This window comes from Oenanthe melanoleuca, chromosome 1 (genome assembly GCF_029582105.1).
Source record: "Oenanthe melanoleuca isolate GR-GAL-2019-014 chromosome 1, OMel1.0, whole genome shotgun sequence".
NCBI lineage: Eukaryota > Metazoa > Chordata > Aves > Passeriformes > Muscicapidae > Oenanthe > Oenanthe melanoleuca.
Window position 1 is genome coordinate 9,161,597 of NC_079333.1, and position 18,032 is coordinate 9,179,628.

Sequence of the window (18,032 nt, forward strand, 5' to 3'; positions counted from 1 at the left end):
TTTTCTTTTTGAGAAATGCCATTTAAAGGAGGCTAGTGCACATCCAGAATAATTCTTTAAAACTCAAATCTTTGGAAAATGGTAATTTAAACTTCCTCTCTTTGAAATTATTTCCTTATTAAAAAAATAAAGTCTTTTCTAAAACTCAAATCTTGTTGATCTGGGTTTGGCATATGCACTTGCAGCTTCTTGTCTTCAACATGCTCCAAAATCTTATATTCTATCTGATTCTCTTTCTGCTTCATTTTTGTACTACACCTGGAGTCCTCTGTATTTATTAGAAGAGGAGGCCAAGATTCCTCATGCCTAATGAATGTTGGCAAAGTGGGTATTATTGGTTTCCTGCATGTGTTTATCAGAGGATGGTGAATTGAGGTTCCTTAGCTACTCAATACAAAAGTGTGCCCATGCTGAACAAGAACTTGTTTATTCTCAACATAAAGTGATAAAACTGTAGCATGCATTTAAAAAATCTGTATATTTTTGGACCTTTACTGTAATTATCACCAAATAACCTTTTTTTTTAAACTCTTTTCTTTTTTCTTTATCAGTATCTGTTTATCTATATTTTCAAAATGCATTATTTCTGGCTTTTTATTTTCAATCTGTTCTTTCTATCACTGATAAAGGTTGGAATACTTTCTAACATGCCTTTGTTTTATAATCAAAGTTACTTTGCCAAGCTCTGAGCCATTTCAAAGTTCATTAAAATTTTGAGTTATGGTTGAAGGATAATTTAATATTTGATAATTTGCCACTGATCATTTCAATTGAAAAAGCTAATATTTTGCAATAAATGTATGGTTTGGAATATTTTAATGAAATTCAGGTTTGGGGGACAAAGAAAAGGGTTAAGAATCTTTTCAAACTAGTTTTAATTGTGGTTTACTTTGCATTTACAGTTTAATAGTCAGCCTTATGACCTTGACACAGCAATTCTATACTGAAGAGATTTGTGTGTGGCCTAAATGCCTTAGCATATTATTAATTATTTAAAAAACTTTCTTTTTTTATAGATATTAGCTTCAGAAAAGTATATTCCATTTGTGAATGTTTGGATGCTTTAGGAAGGCTATAAATGTTACTGTTCCATTTCAGCAATGTTGTGGATTGATATTTACTGAACATTTTAAGTTAATTTTACTATGGAAAGATCTTGATGCAAATGAATAATGATACTGTAGTGGAAAAAAAAAAAGTATTTTACTCAAGATACACATCAGTTCATTAGAAAGGCTTGGAGTAGAACCCAGGCTGCCTGGCCAGTATTTCAGTCTGTTACCCATTTTCCTCTACCACCTACTTTCAGTATTTGATAGAGACTGCTGCTTATAAATAAAAATATAAAAATATTGCTCAACATTATGAACCTATTTTTCATATATCAGAATATGTGTTTGCTTCCTAAGGTCCTTACCAAGGGTCCATTTTTAATTTTTTTCTTTTAATTTTGCTTTATTCTTTGCTTTGTTTCATGTTGTTCAGTTTTATTTATTCCATGTTTTCTTTTTTGTTTTGTTTTTGTTTTTAGTTGTGTCTGGTAAGTTGAAATTTTATTGGCCATCTTCTAGTCATCGTGTCACTGTGACGGGAACTTCTCCTCCCCTTCCCATCCATCCCCTTCCATCTCCTCCAACCACCCAGCTCCCATCTTTTACTTGTCATTGGCAAGACACATCGAACAGAATAAATTCTGCATGAAGTTTGGGTAACTTAATGGCAAAGAGAAAGGTAATGGGTTGCAAATTTTCTCTCTGTTTTTATATGATGTATCAAGTCAAATCCTAATGTCTGCTTTCTTCACTGACTGCATGGGTTGAACTTCAAAGTGTGCTAAAAAAATCATGTTTGGTTAAAAGGTTTCCCAGGTAAAAGTTGTTATTTTCTTTTGGGGATTTATTATTTTGGCATCTTTTATAGTCTCATCATTGCATATCACATGTGTGTGACTCAAGTTGTGAAATGAAACTAATACTGAAAAAAAAAGACAGTGAAAAAGCTTCCAGTACAGTTAACATAGAATGGAATTTAAAAAAAGTTTCACTTAACCCTGTTTAATTCTTTTAACATTGAAGCTAATAAGATTTTTATTATTTACCTTAATGGCAATAGATTTAGAATAATATATATACGGGCAATATGCATATATTTTGAGTAATATCCTTATAAAATATGTATTTAGAGTAATACTTAGAGAAATATGTACCTATTTATATTTTATAAATTCTACCATGACTGCCTATAAGACTAAATCCCTCCTACCTTTTTGTGTTAAGTAGTCCCTGAATGGTCATCTTGAGGTACTATAATCACAACCATCCAGCTATTTCTCCAGTGGTCAGAATAATTTTATTTTCTTTATGGTTGTACCTGTCCTTGAGTTCAATGAAATCTGAAACCCCATAAATCCTCAAGCACTGGGTTTAGAAACCCTCAATTCCATATTGTGTCACAGGCTAGTACAGAACCAGCCAAACCCTAAATTTAACTGTATGCTAAATTTATTCTTGTTACTAGAATCTAGCAGCATAACAAAGGTGATTCACCCTCATCTCCATTTTCCTCCCCATGCCTCACAAACCCCTCCCTTCCAAATAAATGTGCTGTCATGTCAAAGCCTTCCCACATCATCTTCCAAGGTACTGGCTGAACATTTCAGAGCTAAATGTTTTGAAGTCTGCTAATTACAGTGGGTCAATCTTGGCTTCACTTTGCATGGTTTCTTATCTAAGGAAATGCTAGGAAAGGTAGCATTTGCATCCAAATATAGACAATAGTGTTATGCTTCAAAAATTCCTCTCGAAGCAGGAGGGGTGGAGGAAGAATATATTCTGATATGAACTCACCAGGGAGTAGACACAAGGCATGGGGAACAGATAACTGCGAGAATTGGCCCACAGGAACACTGAAAGCAATTTTTTTTTTTTTTTTTTTAATAAAAGGACTTAAGTGTTACTGAGTTCATTCTTGGTAAAGCCACTACTACTTTATGTTTAGAGAACACATCTTTGCATTACATATTTTACACTATTTTTAAAGGAAAATCTTGTGAAAACATCAGTGTTCACAAGGGAAAAACAAAAGGAAACAAATACCAAATTCATTCGATTTCCTAAAGTCAGATACAAAACATCCCCTTTATTCTCAATCCAGAGTAGAGGAGAGCATAATTAGTTTTAGGCAGATGATTAGAAAGAATTGGAAATTAATAAATAAATGGGCTTGGATTTAATGCACATTTTTCAAGAAGCTAGAGTTAACAGCCTATAGAACATGCTAGATTTTTTTTTCTATGTTAGCATCACCAAGATATCTATGCTGATTTTTTTTTTTTTTTTTTTAATGTGACTGACATGATTTTTTGACATTCCACTTACTACTGGATGAAGGGGTTGTTGAAGTCAGTGTAAATCAAACAATGCTGGCAATATTTATAATGTTAGGCTGAGCAGATGTTTCAAATTTGCCTTCATTTGCATATATATTTTGTTTGAACATGCTCTTGCTTATGTAAATGAAGAAGACATTTAGCTCTGCTGTTCCTTTAAATTCATTCCTTCTCACTGTGTTTGAACTGGAGATTTTAAGTGGTTATTATTTGAATAGTATTTCTTGGGCTTTTGGCTTCACATTTTTTTGAGATCATGACTACATCAAAAGTCTCTTATATAAGCACTTAAGGGCTTTTTCTCTCCTCAGCTTTCCTAAGTCAGAGATGATGAGTTTTGTGTATGTAAACCTTAATTTGTAGTTACTCAGCAGTGTGTCTTGCAGCCCTGGTGACCTCTGGACCAGTTGTCCCTTAAAGATTTCTCCATTCTGGCTTGCAGCCCTATTCCTCCTTTAAAAACCAAATTGTAGCAGATTTGTTTGTATTGGTGACTGTTGCTCTGCAAATTGTCTCATCAAGCTGGTGGGACTTATTTCCTTGTACACTGGGTCAGCACTAAAAGCACATGTTGCACAGTCAGAGTTTTAATTATAAGGTCTAGACACAGAAAATATGATCTGAGTGATGCTGAAGCTGTGGCTGTTAGAGACCTTAACTGTGCTGCCTCTACTTATTAAAGAAATTAACTGTTCTGGTTTATACCATTAAAACTCAGGAGGCAAATTGTTCTTTCCAGTCATCTGATGGCAGTGTGGTTTATTTATTTTTGGTGTTTTCCTTTCAGAGCCTCCACAGTTTGTTGTAAAGCCTCGAGACCAGGTAGCTGCACTGGGGAGAACAGTGACTTTCCAGTGTGAAGCAACTGGAAACCCTCAGCCAGCCATCTTCTGGAGGAGAGAAGGGAGTCAGGTGAAACAGCCTTTCTGTCCTCCTTCCTGGCACTTTCTTCAAGAAATTATTTCACATGAGAGAAAAGTATTATAATTATTGCTGTAAAGATGGGGAAAGCAGGTTTAGAGCTTGGGGATGCTGGATACTTTTTCTTCACTTCTAAGGCACGTGTGTGCTAAGTGATGTCAGTATTACCAGAACAGATCTATGTTTTCTGTCTTCTGTTTTCTCCATGTAAAAATAAACCTGTGAATCAATTAGAAACATTCCATGTTTCACTACTTTGATAATCTATTTCACCTAACAGGGAGAATTTTTAAGAAATGGACAGATGACTTATGCTGAAACATGGTTGTAACCCCAAACACTCCCAGATTTTCAGCAAGTTTGGCTCTGGGTTTATGGTGCAGCTGTTAGCTTGCCATGTGTTTTTGAGTTGATGGCAAACTAAACTATTTGCTGTATGGATCTGCATCACTGCATGGGTAGGACTCTCGTTCTGGGATGAGGACTACTTTCCCACTCCATCAGTTGACTGACAGACCATACCTGAATAGGCCACTTTTTCTCCCAAGTGCCTTATTTGAATGGGAGGGAAAATTATTTTCATCTTCTTTGTAAAAGATATTGAAAGCCAGTGGGTGAAACACAATATAGCACAGCAAGAGAACTGCAGTTTTCTTTCAGAGTCATCTTTTGAAGGAGGGATGTGACACAAAGTATTCTTTATTGGAAGGAAAGAAGGAATATTGGATTCTGGTTTTCCTGTGAATGAAGGAATGAATGGTGCAAGAGTGTATGATAGGGTTCTTTGTGTTACAAAACAATAGGGCAGAGAAATTGAGAATGTTTGGAGATGGACTTCTTTACTCCATTTGCAACATTTCTGTCTGAATACCTAAGTACAACTAGACTGCTACGTAAATTTAGATGATAATCTTCTGTGAGATATATATATATATTGCAGTATATTACTCTTCTTTCTTTCTTTCTCTCTCTTTCTCTCTTTCTCTCTCTTTCTTTTGCCATGTGTTATCTAGTACATATTTTTTCACTCATTTTTTACTCTGCTGAGTGGTGACCACTTGTGATGATTGAGAGAAATGAAAGAGGAGGTCAACTGTACATCGTGGAGAATATTGTGTCCCTTACCTTTGGAAAATTTTTGAAAATCAAACTGTAGTTAGCCAAGAAAAAGAGATAAATATACCCTCTGTGATCCTATATTATTCACAAGTTGTTCATCCAGAGGGAGAAATTTAACCCCCAACTGATTTTTGGTAAATACTATGTACTTCATAGTCAGTCTGTCTAAATAGGCATAGGATTCAGTGTTGTAAGACTTTTAATAAACACAAACACTCTATTCACAGAGACCTACAGAGCATCTCTTTTTTAAAAACTGCTCCATTTGTAGGAAGGCAAATGTTAAAGTACAGATAAGTAAACCACCATCTGCATTTAAATGAAAGCAAACAAATGCCCTGGAGCAAGTTCTAAAAAAGAACATTAAAGCAAATTACTGAGGTTCACCACAGTTGCTTGCACCATTGCAATATCTGTACATTTCCTGTTCTTCACTAGACTCTTTGCACTTTGTGCAAAGTCTAGTATTGATCCTAAAGAGTGTTAGAGCAATCCCAAAAGTCTTGCAGAATTGCATGTGCATATCTACACCTATTTTATCATTAAAAAAATCCTACAGAAGCTATTCACATTGTGGCATAGACATGCTTAAGACATGAAGAGCAGAATGTTTTCTGTATAATATGAAAAGATTAATTTGTTTAGCTATATTAAAATTATGCTTATCGATGTTTGAATTTATTTAACCTATTTTTTCCCCCACTTTCTTTCCTGTACATCTTTTAGAATCTGCTTTTCTCATACCAGCCCCCTCAGTCATCCAGCCGATTTTCAGTTTCCCAGACAGGAGACCTCACCATCACCAATGTCCAGAGATCTGATGTTGGCTACTACATCTGCCAGACTTTAAATGTTGCAGGAAGTATCATAACAAAAGCCTACTTGGAAGTTACAGATGGTAATCATAGATTCATTTTATCATTTCCAAGTTTTTTTTTATTTTTTATTTGAAGACAGCAGTGTGGTGATGTGACACTTCTTTGAAATCTGTTTTGCATAAATGTGGATTGCATGTTTCTTTGAACATAAAAATCCTGTTTTGGCCATCTCTCAGGGGCTTAGAATTCTGGATGATGTCTAACTCTCTATTTCCATTTTGTATTTGGTAAGTATATTCAGTGTATGGATTTTTGTCAGATCTGGTAATTTTTATCTGACTCTTTTTTAGCTTCCCCCACTGGATTTAAATTACTTTAAGATTGCATGCTGCCTTGTTCTTTATCCCTTTTATTGTGTGGCCATTTGCTTAGAACTTCCATTGACCTGATTTTTTCCCTGTTTCATAGTATTGTGTTTTAGCTAGGAAAATAAGTATCAACCTGTATGGAGATCAGTAGAATAACGTAGAAAGTATACATCCCTTTTAAAGTGTAGGTAGGAAAAAATACAAGGTAAAAAAGCTACAGGGAGCATGACTACAAGCTGTAATGCATGCTGGTGTGAGGCCAGTTTGCCAATTATTGGAAATACTTCTTATTTTTAATAGCAGAAATCAACAGGGAAAATACTAATCTTAGAATTTACAGAGGAAGAGGATGAGAGAGAAAATTTGAGCAGACGGAAGCTGTTGTCTGAGAAGAGATTCCATAAAATAGCCTTTTGCCCTGTAGAAAACATAGAAATAATAAAGTACTAGAAACATGAAGTGAACCTTTAGGATAAAAATTGTTTCTTTATCTCCCCCTGGATTGACATGGGAGGGATAGGACTACATCATTCTGGTTCTTTACAAATCATAAACCTCATTTCCTAATTCTCTTTTTTTCCATTTTTTCACTGGGGAGAAGGCCATGGCAGGGTGAGAAATAAACTTATAACAGTTTTCTGCTAATGACTTATGCCATCTGGAATTTGGAAATAATCAGTTTAAATGCATTTTCTTTAGTATAGTCTCTGGATTGATCTGATGGGTAGATGTTTTTAATAATGTCTTGGGACAGTTTCTGGTACTTTTATAAAACTGAAGGGATAATAGGCTGAAAATTTGTAAAGGTATTAGAATGCCTTTGAAACCAATGAATGGTTTTCCTAATGGTAGGAGGAGTTGGCATCAACTTCAGTGGACTTAAATCAGCCATGAATTTCAGTGTCATTAGATTTCTCCTATAAAGCACAGATCAGTCAACTCCTTACCTTTGCCAACTGCAAAGTTCTTTACAAACTTGTCAAAGTCAAATGCAAATTATAAATGGGCTTATTTTGTCTGTCTCTGCAGAGAAAGATTGTAATGGCCTTAAAGTGTGTAGCAACAGGTTGAGACAAGAACTAAAGGATAAATAATGCAGTTGAAAACAGAATGTCATTTGAACATGCAAATGAAATTATGGGAGTTGGACTGTAGCCAGAAAAAACAGTGCTAACATCCTGTCTGTTTTTAAGAAAAGTAATTTAGAAATATCTGATTCTCACAAATTATCAGAACTTCAGGATTATATTTCAGCTACCAAACCAGTTTTTAAGTTACTGAGCTCCATGCCACTGCTGAACAGATTTATGGCATTTAAAATTATGGCTATTTTCAGATCGTCAGTGCATGTCATCTTGGATGGTATAGGTAAAGCAGACCCTGAAACACAACAAGATAACTTTTACCTCTTTTCTGAATAATGGAAGACTACCATTCTTTTTTCTGTGAATATTAGACTGGTTTATATTCTGCTGTGCAGTATAATTAAATAACCCATCAATAGCATTTAATATCCATTGTGTGAAAGATGTATTAAAATTGACATAGACAATGGGATTGTGGAACTTTCTTGGTGGCTGTGAAGTCATCATAAAAGTCAGAAACTACTTGAAAAATATTTCATAGACGAAATCGTTCCAAAATGGCTCCACCCATTTGTGTTTGTTTTACCCTACTACTCACTATTAGGGCACAGCACCAAGATGAGTTGGTGGCACATAAAAAATAGCTATTTAAGGAGCAGGTATTTGTGATGTTATCCCCTGATTGCCCACCTCCTTTTTCTCTGTCTTTAAATGCTGGAAGTATGAGCTGTGTTAGGCCTGGCAGTGGTGAAAGATGGAAAAGGTGAAATTTGTGCCTTGCCAAAGAATCTGGGAAATCCTTTCTTTTTCCATTATCACTTCATAAAGACACTGGACTTGGAGAATGCCTGGAGGATAGCAGTGTTATGCAATACTTTCTCTGTTCTGAAAATACTTCACTGTGTACATTTTAAACATCCTGTGCATCATAATAATGCACGCTGCCCTGAATAATGCATGCCTCCAACTTTAATCACTTGTTTAATTATTTTTAGTTTGTTTCAAAGCCTCAAGCAACTGCTGTTGCTTAGGTGATTAGAAAATTGCTTCCAGTTGCAGAAATGCCTTTCCTGTTGTTTCTCTGGCAGTGATTGCAGACCGGCCTCCCCCTGTCATCCGGCAGGGCCCCGTCAACCAGACTGTAGCTGTGGATGGGACTTTAGTGCTGAACTGTGTGGCCACAGGCACCTTAATGCCCACCATCCTCTGGAAAAAGGATGGCATCCTCATTTCCACCCAAGACTCCCGCATCAAGCAGCTGGAGACAGGAGCACTGCAGATCAGATATGCCAAGGTAGCCTGAGCTGGCAAATGTGTCCTCTTCTTTTGTTTCATTTTGTGCTTTCACCTCCAGGCATTTTTGATGCAGTAAACTCTATGTTGAGAATTAATGGAAGGTTACATATATGTACTAAAATATTTGATACTTCATGTTTTCAGATAGTGCATTCTTTATGCTTAACACCTGCCTAGGGCATATTATTTCAGATTTCATAATGAAAAATGCTGTAAAGAGGTATTAATTAAGGGAATTATTTGGTATTTAAAACTTGAAGGGGAATGTATTTCAGTGAGACAAATCATTACATTATTTGGGCTTTGGCACTAATAGATTAAAATGATCTTGTTAATTCAAATGTTTATAAAGAAAACCTTTGTTTAGCATATTCAGTAATAGAGCTGTGTACACAGCTTTTTCTAAGAGTTTTTAATGTTTAAACATGCTCACTCATCAGTGTAACAAAGCTCAAAATGGTTAACCACCTGTCAAATACAAATACCTGGCTTCCTCAGGGAGTTATAGTACCTGGCCAGTATTGCTGCTGGTCATGCATTGCACACTTTAAAATGCTCTAAAATGTGGAGTTGTAACATATTGGATATTCTCTGCTATCTTTTCTGTGGTTTGAAATGGAGTAATTTTCTTTTTAGGTTAGGCTGAATACATCACTTTACCATATTCCCTAGAGTTGCCCTGCTGCCAATTACAAGTTAGACTGGCTCAGAGCTTGAATCTCTGATTTTTGATCACTTCCCTTCAGTTCATCTGCTGAGGCTGGGACCTGAGGAGGATAGCATTTCTTTTTTGGGGAAAAAAAGAAACACTTTTGAAATGTGATTAAGTCACATATGGACAAATAATCCAACATTCAGAATTGGATGAGGATAGCATATGGAGATTCTTTTTTGGGTCTGCTGTAAGATGGAATTTATACTTACACAGGGAGCCCCATATGTACCCTGTGCAATATTTAAGCTTTGCTTTAAGGATGACATGTTCTCCAGTGCTCCAGTCCTGATAAATCCCTAGGCTTTATTTATGTAGAGGGCTGACAGTTGCATGGGGTCTTGTCATCTGAGTTCCTTCTCAATTTATTTGTTAGGACCTCTGCAGAGTAAGGAATAAATGCTGGGGGAAATGGCCATCAGTTTGCTCATTACAGAATAGTTAACATAAAATTAGAATCTGCAGCATTTCTGATTCTTTTGTGGCTGCTCAAAAAAAAAAAAAACAAAAAACAAAAAAAACAACATTTTTTTTTGTCAAAACCGTAACTTCTAGTGGAAGGAGTTTCTGCTGCAGAAGTTTTGCAGGCTGATACTCATGATCCACATTCATGGGTGAACCTAGAGAGCTGTAATGACATTTCTAGCCCAGTGAGTGCCTGATTGCTTCAAGCATTGCTCTTCTCCCATTCAGCTGGGCGACACGGGCCGGTACACCTGCATCGCCTCGACGCCGAGCGGCGAAGCCACCTGGAGTGCATTCATAGAGGTCCAAGGTAAATCCATCCTCTGTTCAGAGAAAACACTTGCAGGAAAGGCAGAAACTGAAATGCAGAAGTTATCTGACTCTGTGCAGATGTAAGCAGTCTTTAGCTTACAGCTGCTGCCTGTCCACACTCAGCATTTCTCTCTCCTTTTGTCAGAGTTTGGAGTCCCAGTGCAGCCACCACGACCCACTGACCCAAACTTGATTCCTAGTGCTCCATCAAAGCCTGAGGTTACAGATGTCAGCAGAAATACAGTAACACTGTCATGGCAACCTAATTTGAATTCAGGTGCAACCCCAACCTCTTACATCATTGAGGCCTTCAGGTGTGTGAGTCTCCTGTGATCTTGCTGTCTGTGTGTTTACATGTGATGTGCTGCTAAAGAACCTCGTGCTAACCTGCTGTTGTGTGCTTTATCCTTAGCCATGCATCAGGGAGCAGCTGGCAGACTGTAGCTGAAAATGTGAAAACTGAGAGTTTTGCAGTTAAAGGGCTAAAACCTAATGCAATTTATCTCTTCCTTGTGAGAGCAGCTAATGCATATGGGCTGAGCGACCCAAGCCAAATATCTGATCCAGTGAAAACTCAAGGTAAGTTTTTGATACTGAGCATTTTGGGTGTCCACAGCAGCTGTCACAAGTTGACTAAACAATACCAGATGCAGGAATTCTGGTAGCTTTGGACAGCCTACCTATCCTGGCTATAATATATACTACAGTAAAATACAGTGTTTAAACTTGCATTTCTCTATAACACAGACTCTCACAGCATGTTGCATTGCCTAGTATCTGTTATCCAAAGGTAGTTACAACTTGCAGAACAGCTCTTGCTAGCAACCAAAGTAATCCCTGGTTTTTTTTGAGTTCCCACACAAATCCTCAAATTCCATGGAAATGTTATTACTATGTCCAGTGAATCAAATTAGGCTTAAGACTGAGACAGGGAGAGAAACAGCATGTAATCTAAGTTGATTTCTGCTGCAATAGGAAAGAGAAAAGTTGAAAATTTGAAGGAATTTGGCATCATGAACCAGTAAAGGGGTTTTGGCAGTACGTTACAAGTGTTTCCATAGTACAACTGTTGGAAGTGAAATAGGGTAGAAAGCAGAGCTTATAGATAGCCAAGTGGAGGAAAAGTCTGGGTAGAAGTGAATGAAGAGTCATCCACTGACTCCAGCTGTGACTGAAGTCCAGCTACGGACTGAGTCCAGCTATGTAAAATTAAAACTATCTTTGTGTTCACTGTAGCCAATAAATGACACTTAGGATGATGTACAGGGAATCATGCATTGTAGCTCTGAAGCCTGCATTTTTCCAGTGAAAAGCTTAGATTCTTAAGAAGGGGAAAAGAAAACTAAACACACGTTTTTCCAAAGAAAAAGTGATAGAGATCGTATTTTTTGTTTGTTTGTTTTTCTGATCTTCTTACTTACTGGAGAAATTGACCCACTGGCTTATTAAGAGTGTCTGTGTTGTATGTTTGTTTCTTTGTTTATGTAAGTAAGTACATGTTAGTTTTTGAAAGGAAGTTCTCTAAAGGAAACAAAGCCTTTTCCTTTGGTGACTTCTCATGTTTTCTGTAGCTGGTCTGAAAGCAAGTCTGTCTCATCTCCCCTGGGGAGTGACCAGTTTCACATTGATGCCTTTTGGTATTGTGCCTTTCTCCTGATGGGTGACAATTTCAGTGTATATATATGGACAGCAGAGTCACAGCCACATGGAAAATCAGGATTGCACAGGTTCCCAAGTTTTTTACCAAAGAGAGATTTAATAACCTTTTAGTGATTCCTGATTTCTGGGAATAGAGCTGCACGAGCCTGTTTTTCATGTAGTGTAGTTTCATTTCTGGAGATGAGAAGAGGTATTGTGTCTGTTCCAAACTGATTACTGACCTGATTTTGAGAAACAGCAAATGTTCTGTTCACTCAACTGAATGGTTTATAATGACATGGAAAATCTTCACTGTTCTATGAGCACCTAGTAGAGCTGAAAACCCAAAAGCCACACAATACCACAATGAAAATAACTAATACATACAATTTTCTCCAGTTTTAAGAAATATAATCAAGTGTCAAGTCCTTTAGACCAGTTCTGCTCTTCTTCCAATACCATTTCATTTTTGTTTAAGTTGTGGCCTAGCTAAGCAAAAATTACCCAGTTCACTTTTGCCTAGAGGGTTGTATAATCCTATTCTAACTGCATCTTCAGTCCACAAACCAAGACGAAGGTAGATTACTACCTTCAGTGCCTTCATCCCTTCAGCAGTACCTTCCTCTTTACACTTTACAAAACTTAACATCTGCATTCTTGGGTGTTTTCACTGACAGTCCCTGTTGTGGAAGCTTGGAGCTGAAACAAGAGAGCACACACTTCATTTTATAGCACAGATGTGCAAATGGCTGAGCCTGTGATTAGTTTGGTCCATATTGTGGATGACTCATCTCTTTTGACTAGCAAAGCCAGAACTAATTATTCCACTGGCTTTCCTGTTACATTCCGAGCAGGGTGATATTTAGGCAATGCTCCCAAACAGAAGCTTTTATCTTTAATGCTTTCAAACTTTGGGAGGGGAAAATACTGTGATAATGGACTGTTTGCAGAACATGCTGCATGGGGATATAGCAGTTCCTCAGTGGAGGATTTTTTTGGTTTTGTTCTTTTGTTATTACCGATGTTACTTGCTAAGAATCCAGATTTGTCACTCACTGCCTACACATTAACCTCACTAGTAATCTCTGCAAGTACTTTTCATGAATTTCCAGTCATAGCATTTTAGCCATAGTCAGCATGGTATTTGTTTAAAATGAAGTGATCAAGGAGTGAGATGTGAACCTAGAACAGAAGCTGTTACTCTGTTTCCACAGTACGTGTTTCAGATACTCTCTTAGTGATTACCCTGTAAATTTTACACGTCTGACTGTCATTCCATTTCAGTTAAAAGCTCTTTCCGAGGGCTCAATATGCAAAAAATATGTGTTTTCATTGTACTGTTGCGTGTTTTGAGAGGAATTTGTCCCTTTCTGCATATGAATAATCCTCCCAGCTATAGGATGGACCAAATATCAGACAATCCATTCAACCCTCAACTGGACTCTGCCTCTTGTTTACAGAAGCCTCTTGCCATCAGAGATGCTGCACTAATTTATCTTTTCTCTGATTGTTAACATTATGTTGTGATATTATTTTGCCATGAATTTATTTAAAGATACAGCTTCTTTGCTGTTCATTATAGGTTTCCTGGTCTTTTGGAATTGGCAGTGAACAATAGAATGTTTTCTTTTCCCGGCAGGAAAGAATAAAGAGATGCTGCTGTAGCCATTTACCAAAGCTGCCCCTGAGTGTGGTGTGCCTTTTTGTGCAGCATTACCTCATGTTTCTGTCAAGGGAATTGCAGTGTCTTGAGTTGGCACTGCCCAAATGCTGGTGATTTGCTCAAGAAAATGCTTCATGTACTTTTTTCTTACATGATTAGGAAGTACTTAGGTTCAACTTCACTAGTGATAGCATCATATGCTTTCTGACATACTCATTTGTATTTACATGTACTTATTTCAACAACCATGTGTACTTGTGAGAATGGAATCTTAAATTATTGCAGATGTTCCGCCAACAAGCCAAGGTGTGGATCACAAGCAGGTCCAGAGAGAGCTGGGTGACGTGGTGCTGCATCTGCACAACCCTACTATCCTTTCCTCCTCCTCAATTGAAGTTCATTGGACTGTGAGTACAGATCTGTACCCTGTGGTGCTTACCTGTGCTGCTGAGATGTGCTGCTTCAACTGCAGTGGGGTCACACTTTGGGAAGCTGAGTAGTTTGTATGACTGCAAATGTTTTTCTCTGGGAAGAGTGCTGCTTGTGTTTTGCTTTTCTACTTCATTAAATTTTACCCATTTTCTCCATCTTTGTCTCCATAGAAAGTGCTGTTTACAGTATGGTGAGGGTTTCAGAGTCCTCCTCTGGAAGCTAAAGGACTGATCAAAGCCCTCCTAAGTCATATTCTGAAGCCTTTGCACTGCTTTCAGCAGGATTTGTATCAGTCCCTTGATGAGATAACATGGGCAATTCCCTGTCTGCCAGTCACCTGTACAGAGAAATATTGCACAATTCTGTTTGAAAGTGTTACCCCCATGCTACAGACACACCCAAATCAGCTAGCCCCATCTGAACCTGTCCTTTCCTGTGGTGCACTGAGTACGTGGGGTGCAGAGAGAAGAGGTGAAGGAGGCAATGCAGTGATAATGTTGCTCTGGCAGCAAGAAAGCAGGAAGGTGGCCACATGGAGGACATGGCAAAGGAACTGAGAGAGTGAGGAATGCAATTCAAAGATCAGTTTCAAAATGGAATGCAACGTTAAGAAAATGTTGGGGATATAATTATACCATGTACAGAAATAAACCCATAAGAGGTGGGCTTTGAGGTCTCTGTAGGACTTCCATCTGAACATTCCAATATATTGGCAGGGATAATGTGGCACAGCACGGGCTGTAGCTCCTGCCATGCCATAGCAGAATATTTTGAGCAGGAACAAAAGGCATTTTGACTTTGTAGAAGAGCTGTAGCCCAGAGGAGTCCTGATCTCCACCCAGGGCTCCTCAATGCTGCAATAATATCTGCTGTGTTGCACAGTAATTACACTCTCACCTGCAGTATGGCCACCTGCAGCAAGCAATCTCCTGTTTTAACTAATACATTAAAACATCTTTGAGGTTCCTAGCAAGTTTTCTTTGACCTTTACTTACAGAGCAGCCTTTTCCAGACAGGCAGCTTTTGTCAGTCTCTTGGGTGGCCCATGGCTTCTCTGCAATTTCAAAAATAAGCATTACCTCAGTTTCAGCTAACACATGCATTCTTGATGTGATTATTAAAAATGAAATGTGTTGGTCTTTGGATTAAAATTGCAAGCACATAGTTTTATTATATCGTTGTATGAGATTTTTGAGAACAGGAAAATCTGATACACCTTAAAAATTTTATTGTGGCTGTTACTGGACTTCCTTATTCATCAGAAATTGAAACCAGTAGTTAAAAAATAGTGAATGCTCCACGACAGATCAGTTGTGAAAGGAATCTTTCTGCTTCAGCTGTAGCCAAACATACTGGATCTGCCCTCAATGACACTCAGATCTCTTTCTCCACACATTTGGTATAAAATTGTGCTCAGGACCATTGAGCATCAGCTTGATTTTCTTTTCCAAGTCTCATCCGTGTTACTATACTGAGATTTATGTTCCCTCTTGGAACCTGGCCTCTCCCTGAGTGGGTGGACATGGGGCAAGTCTTTGGGGAGATCTGCCCTCTGGCAGAGCCCAGCCACAGACAGTGCCAGCTGGCCACCCTCTCAATTGGCTTTCTCCAAAAGGAAGCAGCAGGAAGTGGTGCTCATGTCACAGGATTGGGAAGTGTCCACACCTCGGGAGAGCTGGCAGGCTCTCTCTTTGATCTCCTTGTTCATCACCCTGAGCCCTGGCACTGTAAATCTCCCTTTCCCCACGTGCCCAGCCCTGCTCTGCAGGTCCAGGTGGGCACCAGTCTGACCTGTGCCCAGCTCTTTTGCTCTATGTGTGCAAAGACTGTTCATTTCATGAACTGGAAGTATGGTGCTGGGCTATATTATACAACTTTGTTTTCCCCTTTTAATGCCTTCCTAAATCCTGGGAAACCAGCACAGTTCTGCCAGCATCAAAGAGATTATTGCACATGTGAATCAGGCCTGTAATTTGCTGTAATGCAAGGAGCCTTTATCTGCTTTGGCAGTGATGTTTATTTTGAATAACAGGAGGGATGGTCCAGGGGCCATGCACAGTGTCATGGGCATCACCCCTGGTTGCTGCCTGTTTATGGATTTACTTTTTTGTGTGTGTTCTGCTGTCGTGCCAGGTGGACCAGCAATCCCAGTACATTCAAGGATATAAAATTCTGTACCGGCCTACACCAGCATCTTATGGAGAATCAGAGTGGTTAATCTTTGAAGTGAGGACTCCAACCAAAAACAGTGTTATCATTCCCGAGCTGAAGAAAGGTGTAAACTACGAAATCAAGGCCCGCCCTTTCTTTAATGAGTTTCAGGGAGCAGATAGTGAAGTGAAATTCGCAAAGACCCTGGAAGAAGGCAAGTAGGAGCTAGACTGTCTTCATCTTTCTTTTTTGAAGTAGCAGCCTGGCTGGCTTTCCTCTGATATGTTCATTATTTGATCTTGTTTGAAGTGCATGCTGTTTGAGAGCAGCAATCTGTGGCAGAGGAGACTGATCATTATGTGAATTGTTTGGTGACACAGAAGTAAATATTCTGAGCCAGGCATGAGAGACAGAGAGAGAGAGGGATGTGCAAAAATCCTCTCCAACACACAATGGGAAATTCACTTTTTTATCTTCCCTGCAGTGTGTGCACTCCTCCCTGCTGAGTTCATGGGCTGGTCACAAGTGACTTCTGTCAGATTCAAGCACTTGCTAATCACTATCTTAAGTAGATAGCAGACACCACAGAAATCATCAAAGCAGTGTAGCTGGGGGAATGGAAACCATGGTTTTTAGAAGGCTTTTATATGTGGATCAATCAGTGAGACGAAATGGAAATATGAATGAGGGCAACAGATAGAGTGGACTAAATTATATATTTCCATCTCATGCATGTGCTAAAAAGAAAAGGTTTATAAAGCTCTTCCTTTTGTTGCTGCACAGGCAGGATAAGTATGCAAGGTGGCCACTGCCTCTGAATAGGGATTTTGGTGCTTCTGCTAGGCTGTACAGCCTTTCCCTTTCTATCTTCCTCCTCCATTAGAAATGCTGTGTAGCTTCAGTTTATTGGTGCACGTGGTTCAAAAGGTGTGCATTCATCCTAAGCATCAGCTAAGCATCCACTTTTTAGAACGATTATTTCAAATTCAGAACATAAATTATCATTATAAATATGTTCATACTAATGCATTCTGTCCAGATTTTAGTAAGTTTTGTATTACTCATTATTTTTTACACACTAGAGGAACTGAGCTGGGGACTATATAGGATTTCTTTTTCAAAAATTTCGATGCTGGGTGAGAAGATTTGAGACCAGTGAGGAACTCAGTGCCCAGAACTGTGACAGGCAGGTAATGGATATCTGAGAGTACAATTTGGAGTGTTACTTTTCCTGGCCTGCACAGCAAAACTACAGCAGGACTCAGAGCCTGGTTGTTGGGTTATATATTTTCCTTCTGTATCATTTTATCTTGTGGGCACAAACTGTGTAGGGTGGGGCACAAAAGATTGCATCTGTAGAGCCCAGAAACCATCTTCCATTTAAACAAACTGGCTGTGGGTGTGACAAACATAGCTATTCATTTTTTTTTTAACAAACAGCTCCTAGTGCTCCACCTCAGAGTGTTTCTGTGACTAAGAACGATGGGAATGGGACAGCCATCGTGGTCACCTGGCAGCCACCCCCTGAGGACAACCAGAACGGGATGGTTCAGGAATACAAGGTACTGCTGCATGGCTTGGTCCCCTGGCAGAGGGAGCAAGGGCTGTTCGTGGATGCTTGGCTCCATCTTCTGGTTACTCAGAGAAAATGGGAGAGAAAATCA

The 18,032-nt window shown here is 38.5% G+C and overlaps 1 protein-coding gene across 1 annotated transcript in view; it reads left to right on the forward strand.

Annotated features, from left to right (window-relative positions):
* Nucleotides 1–18,032, forward strand: part of ROBO1 (roundabout guidance receptor 1) — a 580,691-nt gene that overhangs the window by 514,538 nt on the left and 48,121 nt on the right. The window contains exons 8-16 of the mRNA XM_056496975.1: nucleotides 4,176–4,300; nucleotides 6,155–6,326; nucleotides 8,788–8,993; nucleotides 10,401–10,482; nucleotides 10,630–10,798; nucleotides 10,897–11,063; nucleotides 14,071–14,192; nucleotides 16,351–16,582; nucleotides 17,809–17,930. Coding sequence (XP_056352950.1) covers nucleotides 4,176–4,300; nucleotides 6,155–6,326; nucleotides 8,788–8,993; nucleotides 10,401–10,482; nucleotides 10,630–10,798; nucleotides 10,897–11,063; nucleotides 14,071–14,192; nucleotides 16,351–16,582; nucleotides 17,809–17,930 — 1,397 coding nt within the window. The remainder of the gene's footprint in view (nucleotides 1–4,175; nucleotides 4,301–6,154; nucleotides 6,327–8,787; nucleotides 8,994–10,400; nucleotides 10,483–10,629; nucleotides 10,799–10,896; nucleotides 11,064–14,070; nucleotides 14,193–16,350; nucleotides 16,583–17,808; nucleotides 17,931–18,032) is intronic.